The sequence below is a fragment of the Catharus ustulatus genome, chromosome 16, assembly GCF_009819885.2.
Source record: "Catharus ustulatus isolate bCatUst1 chromosome 16, bCatUst1.pri.v2, whole genome shotgun sequence".
Lineage (NCBI taxonomy): Eukaryota > Metazoa > Chordata > Aves > Passeriformes > Turdidae > Catharus > Catharus ustulatus.
The window spans coordinates 5,405,959-5,421,238 of record NC_046236.1 but is presented as its reverse complement, the minus strand read 5'-3'; the positions used below and the strand labels follow the sequence as shown (position 1 = coordinate 5,421,238).

Sequence of the window (15,280 nt, the reverse complement as noted above, 5' to 3'; positions counted from 1 at the left end):
GCAGCAGCGCGCCGGGGCTCGGGCGACGGGGGCGGCCCGCGGGCCGGGAGCGGCGAGCCGGGCGTCGGCCAGCGGCGGTGCCGGGGCGCCGGGGGGGACGGGAGGGCACGGCAGGGGCCCCGCGGCGCCTCCCCGACTTCGCAGCGCCGCGGACACCTCGCCGGGGGAAGGGGAAGCGCCGGGCGCCGCCGGGCCCTGACTCCGGGTCTCCCGTCCCCCCGTCCCCTCCCCTCCCCTCCGGCCCCCGGGGAAGCCGCCGCCTCCGGCCGGTCCCTCCTCCCAGCCCCTTTTCCCCGACCGGGTGCCGCCGCCGAGATTGGGCGAATAGCGAGCAAATACGTGCGCGTCTCGCTGCCTCCTCCGGCGCCCCGCTCCCTACTCGCCGGAGCCCCGCCGCAGCCCCCCGAGCCGGGCGCCCAGTCCCGGCCGCTGCCGAGGCCCCGCCGCTCCTCCGCCCCTTCCCCTCCCGACACAGGCCCGCAGCCCCCCGCGGGAAAGGCCCAGCCCGCCGCCGCCGAGCCCCAGCCCCAGCCCGACATGAACCACCATCAGCAGCAGCAGCAGCACCAGAAGCCCGGGGAGCAGCAGCTGAGCGAGCCCGAGGATATGGAGATGGAAGGTAAAAAGCCGGGCAGGGCCTGCGCCCTCAACTCCGCGGAGAGTTTCCCCCTCGCCCCTGTGCCCCGCTCCCGGAGCTCCCCCACGGCCGCGTCCCCTCGGGGATCCTGGGCCGCCGTGCGCGGTAAACACGCTCTGCCCGGGCCGCTCCTGCTGGCCCCGGCAGCTCCGGGAGCGCTGCCCGGCGGGGCTGCGGGGGGACGCCGGGGAAAGTTGCGGGGCCGGGCCGGGGGAGGCGGCCCGGGGGGCTCCGCAGGAATTTGCACCGCGGGAGGGGGAGGGCGCGGGGGAAGCGCCGCTACAAAAGGAGCCCCGCGCCCCCGGACCCTCGGAGCCTCCCGCCGGGCGTGGGGGCGAGCCGAGGCGGGGCAGGGGGTCCGGTCAAAGTAGTTGCCGTGATTCCGGGGCAGGGTTTTGCCTGGGGCGGGCGGAGGGGACGCGGCTGTCGCGGGGCTGCCCGGCGGGGCGGGCGGGGGGCTGCAGCCCTGCCCTGCCCGACCGCTCATTGTATGCAGGCAGCTAGGCTGCTCGCCATTTTTAATTAACCCTCCTCCGAGGGTTATTTACAGAACCCGCTGCCGGCCGGGCCTGCGCGGGTCGGCGGGCAGCGCTGGCCATGTGTAGCGCCTGCACAGCCCGCGGCCCGCATCCTGCACCGTCATGCAGTTGCGCTGGCTCCATAAAGGAGGCACTACGTTTGCATGTTCCCTACCCCCGTCCGGTGTAGTCTCCACTGTTGCCTTTAGCGGGGCTTTTTTTTTTTTTTTTCCTCTCTCTTTTGCATTGTCGTGTTGTTTTTGCACGCCCTCCTGTCCTCGGAACAACACCTTCCATCTGAATTCAACGCTGTAAAATTATTTTGGGCAATTGTACGGCGGGGTTTCGTTCCCAAAGGAAGGACAGCCACAGTGAGCTAGCTACTCGTACCGATTGCCTTGGAGGTCAAAATCACCAACTACCTAAATATCGTTCAGAACGCCTGGCTGTAAAGATGACAATTCTTCTCATAGTGAAGAGTGACATAAATACTTCCCAGCACATTATATTTTGCTTGAAAACAGGACAATCGACTTAGCAAATGTACCATTCTGCTAAATAATAGCCATTTGAAATTGGGAGGAGTGAAGGTGTTTCTGTGGAAGTTTGTCACAGTGACTGTGAGATTACATTTCAAGATTAGAAGGTCATTACATAAAAACTGGCTTTTTGAAACACAAGTGTCTATTTTATACAGAAGCTTATTTACTATCTAAGTTACTCTTCAGTTCTGTTTTAGTAAGGTCTCCAGATTGATGTTTCTATACAACTATGAAAAAGGAGGTGATTTAAAATAAACCTCCGATTTGTATATGTACAAATATTTGCATCTTGTGGGTTGCAGTTTCCAGCAGATTGTTTGATAGTCGTTAGTAATCTGCATTTTCTCAGTGTCCTTTTCAAATCCTTTAGAATATTGACTGTATTTACTGTTTTTATTTTGAATTTTCTGGGCTAGATACTCCCTGTGACATGATGGACATTTTTATGCAGTTTCAGAGTGCAATGAACTTCTCTAGGTCACACCCACTCTGCTACTGGGAATATAGGAGTCCAAATTACATGCAGAAATCACTGTGATGGTTGTGAAAATCATGCTGGTGGCCACCTCCATTGGAGGGAAGAGTTTCTGCACATGTCAACATAGTGGCACTGAGAGTACATCATTGTCTCAGAGATATACTTGACATCTCTTAGACCACATGCAGCTGTTTCCAACTGATGTGACAAAGTTGGTAATTTTTGACAACTATTCATTTATGTAAAAACAAAACCAGAAAAGTTTAGCCTTTAGAGATTTTTTTCCGTACTTGATTTTTCTTAGCGAAACATGTAAATTTTACTGGATTGCAGAGATCAGATTATTGCTAACTTTTATTAAAAGTTGACATCATGGGTATATAATAATTTAATGCATAAAACAATGTTCATCATCTTAATATATGGGTGTTTGTGCTTTCTTTAGAGATGTTTTCGAACAGTGAGGAACAGACTTAATAACATGTAGTTAGCTTAATTTTAACATGCACAGAGCAGTATTGGATGCCATTCTTTGGTGAGTGATCACATTAGATTTAGGAGGCATGTGAAGAATGCACAGTGGAAAATTGCACATCTTGATTTTAAATTGCTTGAAGGTTTGCTTAGTCTGTATGCAGCTACACTAGATGAACAATTTTTAAAGAGTCAAATAACAATTTCAGATGTAGGAATCAAAGTGCGGAATTAAACTGTTCAGGGTTGACTCAGATATGGTATTTTGAGTGTTTGCTCTCATGTCCCTGTTTTGTCCCCTCTCCTTTCCCTTATGACTAATTTACTCTTCCTTGATGACCTTATGAACACTGTGTAAATGAAAGTACTACTGGACAGGGCTTTTGGACTTCACAAGGGATGAAGACATTCCCTTTAGAAAGAAAGACTGATGTCTGCTCACGAGGAAAGAAGCAGTGACAGTGTGGTAAGGGCCAGGTCCATGCTGAGCAGGAGCAGGGTGGTGTAGCCTCACCTGCTTGCAGTACTCTGCAGTGCTGCTGTGTTCCAGTCACCCCTCTGTGTGTTTAGTCCTGTTACCTGTGGGTGTTAGGAACCAGCTCTACCCTTACTGAGGCTTGGCAGTAATGATATGGGGACAGAGAAACTTTACATTTCAGAGCACCATCAGGGTTGTGTCCCTGCAGCTGAAGGCAGCTACTTCCCACACTGAGGGGACACTTGGACAGCACAGTGTTTGCTGCTGGTGGTTGTCCCCTCGTGTGCCACACCAGTGGTTGGGCTACTGTACCTCCCTGTGACCACTGCAAACAGCAAGTCGGGGGTAAACATTGTTCAGGTTGTTAATTGGGTTCATCCAATTAACATTTAGTGCTGAGTGAATGTAGTGAGTGTTTGGCACTGGGGCCAATGAATGAGAAGGGCAGCTTGAGGTAGCACAGATGCTGACAGGTACCTGGCCAAATTCTGTCACTGGTCCTGGACTCTGTGTGCACCCCTCATTTATTCACTGCTGCATGAAAACATGTGATTCTGGCTGCCTTGGCTGCCTCTGGGCCGAAACAGAGTGGGAGTGTGCAGATGAGCCGTTGGTGCCTGGGTGTTAGATAAATTAACAGTTTGGGGTGGCGATTAGTAAATTATCCTGTGGAAATTCTGACGAGTTTATTTGTATGCTAAATAAATTTAGTGGAAGAAATAAATAATAGGTTTTTTCTGTACTGTAAGTAGGGTGTGTAGTTTGCTTTATCATGCAAAGAATTGGGGCTCTAGTGTTGCTAGTGAGTTGCTCTATAAAGGGTAATTGAATCCAAGGCTGATACTTTATATATGCTTCCTCTGTAACATCTTTTCACAAATGTGTGAGCTTGAAAGAACTCGGCTTAATACAAATCTGCAGTTACATGTTGCATAGAGTTATTTCGTGAAAAGTCTCGTTTGCAGTTTAGTAACTGTAAGTTTCCCTTGTTTACAATTTGAATTAGCTTTTTTTTTTTGTAGGTTCAGCCTCTGCCCATAGTTCCATAGGTACGTGTGTTTCTCATTAGGGAAGTTTCTTTCCTGAAGTAGCCAGCACAGGCTTAGCAACACAGTGTCACAGGCAGGGAACGTGCAGTGACTGGCAGTTCAGGTTGCACACTTGTGTTCTGTCCTTGTGTCAGCTCTGCAGCCTCTCCAGCAATTCCATCTTGTAAGTTTTCCCTTAGCTTGGACAGTTTAAAATTGAGACTTGAATTGCAGGTAAAATGATGCAGGATATGTACAAAACCAAAACCCAAGAAAAACCTGACATGAAAAGTTAAAAATCACACTATTTTGCAGTTTTCATGAAGCTAAAAGTTTGTGCTCCTTGCTTATTACTGACAGAATGTGCTAGATTTCAGATCCACTCTGGAATATTGGTCTCAAATACTTAACTTATTTTTGCGTGTCTTCTGAATGCTTGCTTCCCTCTCATGCTTTGTCCTCATTAGTATTCTCAATTCCTGGCAATTTAATATCATTTGCATACATAATCCAGTGTTCACTTCTTTTTCTGCTTGCTTCTATGCCTTCCTCCTGAAGGTTTGTATCCCTCTTTTTCCCTGTACTCCTTTACTGTCTTCTGTGTTGCTGTTAGCCAGGTGGTGATAAAATGGGGCTGTGTGTTTGAGAGGAGAATATGCAGACTAATTTCATTATACAGCTGTGGGTATCTGCTGTATAAACAGAAACATGTGCTCTTCCTGCCCTTTCCCCTCTCCAGCATTTTCCATGAAATAGGTGATTGTCAAACAAGGGAATATAAAAATGCTGATGCAGTGGACAACAAGCAAAATTAGGTTAATTCTGGGGTTATACCTAGAGCAAAGAACCAGGCCTGGCCTCTTACTCCCGGTAATGATCATGTTTAGTAGCTCTGGAAACAGCTTGCTTGGCCTTGGGAGAAGATGTGCATTGGATCATTCTCAAGTACCCACTTCATGCCAACTAGGAAAACGGCCTTGGTGGCTTCTGAAGAGTACAAGCTATATCTGGAGTTCCTTCTGTGCATTCTCCATAAACTGGCTTCTCAGTAAGTTGTCAGATTTAGTAAACTCTCAGTGAAGAAGTGGAAATAGTGAAATAGTGGAAAATGTGTGCAAGTTTTGGAGGGAAGTGCAGATTGCACCCTCCTCAGGATGAGCTGTGTATCTCAGACTTCCTTACAGCACTCCAGTTGTTCCATGCTGTTGACTGAATTTGGAAGTGCTAAAAACTTCTCCCTGTTGTTTCTAGGTAGTTAGACAAAGTAAGTAGCAAGCTGTCAAGTTGTGAGGAGAGGTAATAAGAGCACAAACGACTTTAAAAAAGCAGGTGAACATAGTTGTTTAAAACTAACTGAATCAGTTTCATTGCTGCAAAGTAATTTATCACAAGAAAATCTAAACAGTGCATCCAGCCTGTAGCAGTTAAACCAGTTTAGCCAGTACATCTTGCATGACATCACTCGATATTTGGGGTAAGGGTGAAAATGAGCTGGTTTAAAGCTTGTGAAGCATCCAATTTTTCTTGAATGATAATAAACTTAAAATAGGGCATTGTTTGCTTTACTCAGTGCTTTGAGGTGTCTCAGATCATGATGTTGCTGTAGTTTGACTTTGTATCTTGGGGCTGTAGGGCTTAGGGCTGTAGATTGTGAAAGAGTAAAATATTGGGTGATTTGCAATACAAGTTATTAACAATCCATAGCAAGTATGTTTTTCCCCCTGAAATACAGATGTGTGTTAATATATTCAAAATCTGCTGCATACTCATTTGACATTACCAACAACAAGGTTAACAGTTATTAAAAAGTATTCTGACGTAGAAAGGGGGCTGGAGACAGGCTATCTTATTTGTCAAGTTATTAAATATATAGTGTTGTTTTCTGAAACATTTCCATTGGTCACTTAATGTATTTTGCTGCAGTGGTTATAGCATTTTAATTTCATATAGTGGCAAAAAGAGTGAAAGTACACCTAATCAGTGGCAATTGCTATAGCACAATCTGTGCATATTGTTGGAGGCTTAGAGTGCAACATTTTAACATTTTTGCTAATCCATTTATTTTTTATCTTGCCTTGCTGATTGTAGTAAAATTATTTCTATAAGTTTAGAAACATTGGCTAGGGTTTGAATGACTTACCAGCAAAATAAAGAATGGTCAGCTTGGAAATAGTGTCTTGTTCTGACTTTGGTTTGCCTAGATTCCCTACAAGGCTGAGATTTTGTTCACTAGAAATAATTAGGCTTCTGGAAATTAGTAGATGGATTTTGAAAATACTGTGCTGACTATTTCCAGTTTGGGGAAGACAGTGTTAGTCTTACTATAGTGTCTAAGAATCTTGGGGATTCTCTTCAGAATTTAAAAATACATTTGAAAACTGTTTTATATTGGACTTGATGTAATCTAGAATATCACAATTTGATTGTCCAGTGTAACAGCATGGGCATATTTGTTAGGCAAAATGTATTAAAAATATGGAGATTAAGTGACAGATTTTGAGAAAATTTAAATTCCATGCTGTAGTCAGTACAGCATAGCTCAGTTAGTGTTTTTAATTGCTGTTTGCAGCTCTTTTAAACATTACCAAAATAAGTAATTCCTGACCCATATAATAGTGAAGATTTAAACAAAACCTTCATGCTCTGTAGCATCAAATGTCTTAGGAGAACAGGATGTTCGCTGTCTGCAAACCTGAGTTCTCCCTGACTGCAGCTGTAAAGTGAGCTCCAGAGTGATGCCACTCAGAAGGTGTGCCAGGAGCATCTTGGCTAAATTGGGGAAACAAAAAAAACACTTTTCCCTCTGCCTGTTCTTGCATATGTGCTGGATCTAGACAGTCTTCCACGTGTCCTGAACACCATCAGCTTTTCTGCACCAGAACCACCCCGTGGTTGGCACTCCAAAGCATATTGCAAGCCAGAGGAATATGATGTGGATAGTGAGCTGGAATGTCATATGAGGAGAAAGTTCAAAATAGGTATTTTTTTTTAGCAGTACTGCAGTGTTTTGCAGCCTAGGAGAGGTCATGAGTTTTTTAATATAGTCACATCTCTTTGATATGAAACATAAAATTGCTGGGAAACAGAACTTGGAGCTTTACATGTTGTTTGTTAAGGGGTTTAATGCTCTCCAGTAGAACTTGATTTAAATGCAGAAATCTGTGAAAATTATTAAGGTCATCCCTTTTCCTAGTGTAAATAGCAAAGGATGTGTAGGAGTATCATTGGTGTTCACTGAGCTCTAATCTTGGTCATCTAATGATTTCACAGATGTAAGCAATGTAAGAATGTTTTTTAAGAATATGGCATCTCCAGCTGTGCACTTGTGTTTTGGTAAAGGTCTAAGGACAGTTCTGGTTTGTGATCTAAATGTGACGTAATCCTCATACAACAATTGGGTGAATTTCAGTCATGTTTGAAAAAAGGAACAGTTGTGTATTCCCACAACAGAGATTTCCCTCCCCATGCATTTCAGTGAGATTTCTAATATTCCTGATACTGTTCAGCAGAACTTTGGTGGAGATTTTGATAAAAGTGTGAGAGTACCTATTAAAACTTAGTGATGGTTTTAAACTCCAAATGCAACTTAGGAGGTTAATAATATTCTTTCTGATAAATGGATCAGGCATTAGTGGTGTAAATTGGTTTCATAAAATGCCTAGTCAGTGAACTGAAAATGTGCAGATGTTACATCTATCTTTAGGGGATAAGGTAATAAATGGTGTTGTTTATTTTAGTATATGACATTTGAGAAAGGAGAAATTACATTTTTAAGAAGAGGAACAGACTTCCCAATAGAAGACCAACATGTTGTGGGAGGAAGCCACCCTGTCCAGGCACTGGGGCAGCTGTGCCACCCCCTATTGTTCTGTTGTGCAGCTGAGCCTGTATCCCTCAGCAGAGGAGGAGACTTTTGGGTAGGTGCTTTGGACTTGCCCGTGTTCTGCATTTCTCCCACTGTGCTGGACATGGTTGTGGCAGAGGCTTGTGTACCAGCATTGCAGTGTGCAGGTATTGGGATCTGAAGGCTGGCCACCCTGTGCCTGGGATCTGTATTTCCATTGCTGTTTTGCATATCAGCTGGGATAAGGGACCATTATGGATCTGGTCCTACCAGGTTGCCTCAGCTCCCTGTATGAGTGTGCTGTTCAGTTTTTGGGCAGTAACCTGTTGCATTTTTTAGTCTTGACAGTCTCTGATTGCTGGGAAAAAAAAAAAAAAAGAAGAAGACATTAAGAAATGTTTGGGGAGTGAACATTTTCTTTTATATTTTTTCTTTTCTTGCCCCTGCCTAAAAATGCCTATTATCTTAGTCAAGGTGGAATTATGAATCCTAGTACAGGGGCATGGTGATTTCTGCATCATCTTTGGGTTTTTTTTCAAGACAGTTCCCTTGATGCAGCTGCCTCTTTGCTGCTCAGCAGTTGTGAAATGTGTCTCAATTACTCTGGTAACCACAGTCAGGTACCAGTTTTTAGGCACCAGTTTTCCTTCAGAGCATATCTATTACTTCCAGTTAGATAAAGAGTTAATTTGCTTCTGTTACAGATGTTGGAGCTGACTGGACACTCACATGCTGCTGTGTGAATTTACAGGCTTCAGGTCCTAAGACAATTGAGGTGTACTTGTTATAAAAGGAAATTTGCTTAAGCAGAGTCTGTGTGAACCTTTTATTGTTCATTAAATCAAGCTAAGGATTAGTGAGATTTCCTTCTTCCTTGGGAATAGTGAGGAACTGACCTCTTCTAAAGAATTTTTCACCTGGCTAGGTGTTGCTTGCATAATAATGTCAAGGGGTGAACCTAATTCTGAGAACAGGAGAAACTATTAGAAGAAAGAGAAACTATTGAACACAGAGAACTCAAACGTGTTTGTATATTATATGAATTAAACAGTGGGTCACAAGGCACATGCAAAAACCTCCCTGCTAACAGCAATTAGAGTTGTGGTTTCACATTTTGTCTGCTTTCCTCTCCTTCTCATTCTTCCTATGTGGCTTTGACCTCCTCTATTTAGTCTGACTGTTTCAAATACTTCTTGCACTCTGCATCAAAAAACCAGTCCTCTTAAAAACTAATATAATACTTCATAATATTTCTGTTGTGCCATGAAGGTAACCATAAATTGAAGTGTTGGTTTTTTTCCTTCTTTCTAAAAGTGCCCTTATGGTAGAGGAATTTAAAATAAGCAACAGTAAAATTGACCCCAAATCTGCCAGAACTAAAAACTGACTAATAATTTCTTTTAAAGTAGTTAATTCTGAAAGTTTAACCACAGAATTTTATAAAAATTGTTTTTTCCTTCAAATATATTGGTTCCTTTCCTTATTGATTTGAAAATACTTCCTTATCCTCAGCAGATTTGTCTTGGTTTTTTAACTTGTTTTGTTCATCAGGCTCAAGCTTTGACCTACCTCCTGTGCCCTGGAGTGTATCACCCAAAGCAGGAGAGAGGGCTGTGTGGGAAGGATGTGGTCCTTGCTGGAAAGGATTCTTGTGGCTTCCCTCTGAAGGAGGGAAAGCTGTGCAGCTCCTTTGCTTATCAGCAGAGCTCTGCTGGGGAAACCCTCTTGATTTTGATAATAGCACAGATTAATGGGAAGGCAATTAGGAAGTTGCACAACGATGGATCTCGTTGTGCCTGTGTCAGTTACCTGTTGATAAGCCATGGCTGTTGTGTGCCCTGTGCTTGGCTGGAGAGCAGGAGTCAGACACAGGGGCTCTTCAGTCCCTGCAGCTGGGCAGGAGCTGAGCTGGCTCTGGGGCAGCCTTGGCTGTAGAGGTGGGACTGAGCCTGTTGGCATTGCCACTGAAGAAAGGTGTGTGGGACCTCAGCATCTGTCTTCAGAATTTTAAACTCACAATAAAAAAACTTCAGCTTTATTGGTCAGTGACCTCTCTTGCTGGATTAAGAAAACATTCCAACTAATTCTATAAGACCTTTCAGCATCCTGCAGTTACCATGAGCTGAGTGCAGTGAGAGCCCATGCCCCAAGTGGTTCTCCTCAGTATGTTTATCTGTTTGTTGTTTTTCAGATCATACATACCTCAGGAGTGTTTGTGTAAATCTGTATTGCAACTAATAATTAAGATGAATAAAAGTTTAGATATTTTATACCACCTTTGAAGAACAAAACTGAGGTCAAATCCAAGAGTAGTATGTGATTACTTGAAATAAAGCTTACTCGAGGTCTGAACAGGAGCCATGGGAGCCTTACTTATCCAAATGTGTAAACACTTACTTTTGCTGAAGTAGTACCAGGAGCACTGAATTCAACACAGACTGCATCTTGAAGGCCCATTTTGTTCGAGATTATTATTATTGTTACCTGGCTTTTGCTGAAATTAGTCCAGCAGAAGCCCACTTAGCAGGTGTGTGTGCTTGACCTCTCTGGAGCCAGAGGCATCAAACATCTCCCACATGCAGGGAGTCTCTTCACTGGTACAGTGTCAGGTGCCTGTGCAGCAGTCCAGATGAGAACAATGCCTGCAACAAAGAGGAGCTTAACCCAAAACTGAACACCAGCTGCAGGGAAGGTCCTTGATTTTGGTCTGGGCAGCAGACTTCATTGTATCAGATGACTTTTACATGTGCTGAGAGCCAAGGGAAGAGTTTTGTCTAGCTCATGTTAACATTGCTAAAGAGAAGAGGTTGTCTTCTAGAGTAGGGTTTTTTGAGCTCTGTGCTTCCCTTTTGCCTCCTTGCTCGCAAGGAGATGAATGAAGAGATCTGAATTGAAAATAACTTCCTTATTTTGCATTTATTTTTAGCCTAGCTCAGTTCACTGGTCTGCTTTATTGTTTGGCCCCACAAACAAGTGGGCCAACTTCACTGAGGAGGCAGGAGGATGAGAAAATTCTTAAGCCATTAATGGGTTCTGTAACTTGTTTTTAAAACATACCCAAGACTCTTTATTGGGCACCTGGCCTTGTCTCCCCCAGGAAATGCATTGCAGGGCCGTAGCAAAGTTCCAAATGTATAAAATCCCAGTTTACAGACCTCTTAGTGCAGGCATATGGTTTTACCATTATAAAAATTGAATGTTTTTCAGATCCAGGCCACTTCTGGGGATGAAATTGTTCCTATTACAGGTCTGCTTCTGAATGTCTTCACTTTTTCTTCTTCTTTTCTCCCCTCAAGGGTATTTCTTGTAGCTTATTATAGTTTCTTGCTTTTTCCAAATTGGAGATACATCTGAGTGGTCTTCAGTTTTTTCACCTGTACAAAGTGGGTTACTATTTTCTGATTCAAGTACATAACAGTTACCTAACTTAATTTATAAATTTAAGTAATAATTTAAATTATGATCTGAATGTATTTTGAGGGTTTTAGTCTCTTGTCCAAAGTTGTCTTTTCATGTGGCATAAAAATTTCCAGTTTGCCTTCAGACTTGGAGCTGGTGTTTACTGCAGCTCTTTGATCAGCCAACGTTTCTGGCCAGTCCAGTGTAATGGTACTAATTTAGTACAGAAGACAGTGATTTCTGGAATATGGTTGGATAATAAAGGTTTTTAGCAGTTGTGTTGGAAGCAGGGATTTTTCAGAGTTAATCTGTTCCCTGATCTGGAAAGTTTGCAGAAGAAGATGCATGAAATTTCTGTCATTTTGAATTCTGCTTAAAGGGTGCCTATTGCTATTAGCATCCCATTCACAGGTTAGACCTAAGAAGGTAAAATTGGCTTACAACTGATGAGCTTAATGCTAGACAGGGTCTAGTTAGTGCAGCTGGGGCAGAATGTTGGCAGAGATTACCTGGGCTAATGTTAATTTTTGATCTCTGATTTTTATAATATACCTTGAAATGCACATTAACCACCTCAGATGCATACTTTATTAAATGAAAGGATGGGTGTACAATAGAAGTTTTTAAATTTTTGGCAGCATACAGCTTTGTAAATAGATATTTGTGTTTTCTGGAGTAAGAAATTTTTTAAGTAAGTGGAGCTGTTGAGCAATTATGGTTGATTTCTACCCTAAATATGGACTGTTGCCTTCTGTGAGAAGCTTGTTAAACTCTCAGTGTTGTAGAGCTGCTGCTGGTAGTGTGCCATTTTAATTTCTAAATCGTACTCAGAAATTTGGAGATGGATTATTAATTTGGTAACTTGCTTCTCCAGTGCAAATGTACTGCACCCCATAGCAGTCCTGTTCCTTCCTGGGGAGCCATCTCCCAGCCGGGTGACCTGTTGGGGTGGCAGGGCACTGCTCTGTGCCCCTGTGTGTCCCAGGTGAGGGTGCACCACAGGGGGAGGAGGGGCTGCCTTGGGAGGACAGGCTTTGAAAGTTTCTAACTACTTCCAAAAGAAAAACTGTGCCCTACCTAGGGTCCAGTTCACAAAGGCACCTGGAAAAGTGGGCAGGGGGGACAGTGCTTTGTTCTTGGCTGCAGCCTTGTGTCTGTGCTCTATGGATCTGAGCAGAGGAGAGGCTGCTGCCACTGAGAAGGAAGATGGTGTTAATAACTGCCTGCCAGGCAGGGAGGGGTGGCAGCACTTGGTTAATGTGGAATTTTTAGTGGTATATGTTCACTTCAGAAGTTCAGTTTATATTCAAAAGATACCTGTACACTTGGCTGTGTTGAGTGGGCTTGAATTTTCTGGGAACTGGAATGCTTTCCTCACTCTACTGTCTTTCTTTCCCATCTTAATTCAATCACCAGGATCTGTAACTGTAAATCCTGTAGTGGTTGAATGTATGCAGCTGCCTCCTTGATCTGCAGAGAAATTCTGTAATCTTCAGCAGCAGCAAAATTATTTTAAGATGCTATTTTAATGGTAGTTCAACGCCTGACTATACCTGAATAATTTGATTTATGGCCTACCTAGATTGCTTAATCACTCTGTGTTGTTCTAAGGTTTGGGAGAAAATACTAATTGTTATAAATATACCACTTGTAGTGGTGAGAAATGCCTTCTCCTTTCCACAGAGTTCTACCAGCTCTTTGGGATACGTTTTTTCAAGCAATGGTAATAAAGTATAAAGTGTTGGAGTAAAGTTGTTGGATCTCTACTGAAGTGTGTGTTACCATTTTAAAAAGTTTCTAGAGCACCAGTGAAATAGCAGGAGCCAGCAGTGACAGGAACAGCTCTTGTGTGCACATCGTGTACCTGCCATCTGTCTGCATCACGTACCTGCCGAGGTTTTCACTCATCTTCTCTGTATTTCTGAACAAAACTCAAAAACTGGAAACCCTTCATGCCCTAGAACTCATACTTTTTGTCTCCTGGTTTTCTTTGTTTCACCCTGAATATAAAGCATCATAAAGATTATGGACCTGTGTAAGCACAGATTCTGATTGTTGGGTGTTCACAGCTGTGTTACTGGCACTTGGATTGCTGATCCTGTTCAAGACCTAGCCAGACCAAGTGCACTAGTATATGAAATAAAATGTAGGGTCATTTATTTGATCTCAGATAAAGTATTTCTGTAAGTCAAGTGTTAAAATAATAGTTTCAATAATACTAAAATAATCCTAAATTCTATAAATAATACCACGACTACTGTTTCTGATTTAGTCCTCACTTACAGAACAGAAAGTGTGAAAGTTGTATCCTTTTTGACCCAATCTGATTGCATAGTTGTTAAAACTGATAACAAAATTTCATGAGAACTCTACACATCCAGGAGACTTTTTTCTCTTAAAAATGTCACAGTTGTCCCTAGAAGAGCAGTTGTAACATGCAGTTAATGCAGTGTGGGCAGTGCTGTTGTGTAGCAGGAGTTTGTCACTCCGTGCTGGTTCTTAACCTCGGCTGCAGAGGGAGGCCAGGATTCTGCTGGAGTGCTTGGGGCAGTGTCAAGTTTGTCTGCACGTGTGCAAATGCAGGGGAGGTGCATTTATTGGTAGATGTGGAATAATCTTTCCTTTTCCCCAGTAGTTGGAGCTCAGCATTCAAGTGGAAGCTCCCTGTACAGCTCAGCAGAGTGATTTCAGAATTGTGCCTGAGAAGGAAACTCGCAGGGATTGGAGTATGCTCAGACTTCAGGGGTGCTGGGTTATATTAAGGCAGGGAATAGCACTATTGGCATTGAAATCCTTACATTTGTAGCCTTTCTGTTTGCTTGAGAAATTCATGGAGTTGATTGCTAATAGGATTTGCAGAAAATAATGGAAATAACCTTCCCTCCAATTAGAAACCCAAATTTGGCTGTGAACAGTGCATGTCTTAGGCATGATGGAAATAGCAAAAGCTAAAACCACATGTCTGTAAATTAATTAAAAGGTGTTTCTCTTTGTTCTGGGGTCATTCTGTTGTCAGCACTTTGAAGTAAATATTTTAATTTTCAAAGAGAGAGTGGCATTTGCAGTGTTTTGAACACTGAAGGAACACCTTTTTATCTTGCATTGTGCCACCCAACAGTGGTGGATGTGGTATTTTTGCTGTGTGTGCAGCCTGCTCCTTGGGGGTGCATTGCCTTCCTCCTGCAGTTCAGCTGCAAGTGGCTTAAATCCCAGGGCCCTGCCTTGAGAAGGGCAGTATGGGGAGATCCTACAGTTGACAGAAGTTTTCTGATAAAATCCCAGAGATCTCTAGCATCCCACAGATTATCGTCTAGATGTTTAGTGAAATATCTTGTTTACCCAGATTGTCCAAGTCAAAATGAGACAGATGTACTCACCCTGTCCCCTTGTCTGTATTTCTCTCTTTTTGGTCTTGTTTGGTTTCTTTGATCTTAAAGTTTGCTGAAAATGCATCAATAATAAAACATCCACAGGGACATTAAAATACCTGAGCTTGGCCATATGAGTTAACAGTGTATGTTTATTTTAACATTCTTATGGTCAAAGGATGTAATGGGGGGAAAAGGTGCATCTGCTAGGTCAAAATCTAGACATTGTGTTGTGTCTGTGGGGTTTGTGAACAAGCTCAAACAGGTAAAGACTCCCCTGTTGCATGTGCATAGATAAATTTCCTGTTGTGCAGCTTAGCTGTTTGAAGTATGCCAGTGTTGTGTACCACCACTGCCACTTGCAGCCACCTGGTTTCTGTAGGTAAAATAACTGAATATTCTTTCAAAGGGTTGGTTTAGTTGTTTTGCTGGTCTGAGAGCTGTGTTCTAGAGAGAAGCTTCTCCTCCCTAATAACCTCCAGCAAAATAACCACTAAAGTCGCCATTCTCCTTT

At 43.4% G+C, this 15,280-nt stretch overlaps 1 protein-coding gene across 2 annotated transcripts in view; it reads left to right on the top strand.

The window, feature by feature from the left end:
• The first annotated feature begins 218 nt into the window (after nt 1-218).
• USP7 (ubiquitin specific peptidase 7) overlaps nt 219-15,280 on the top strand; it is a 70,437-nt gene continuing 55,375 nt past the window's right edge. Inside the window, exon 1 of one of the 2 annotated variants that reach the window (XM_033073963.2) lies at nt 219-619. In XM_033073963.2, the coding sequence (XP_032929854.1) occupies nt 538-619 (82 nt within the window). In that variant the 5' untranslated portion in view covers nt 219-537. The remainder of the gene's footprint in view (nt 620-15,280) is intronic. The other variant, XM_033073962.2, reaches the window with a different exon arrangement.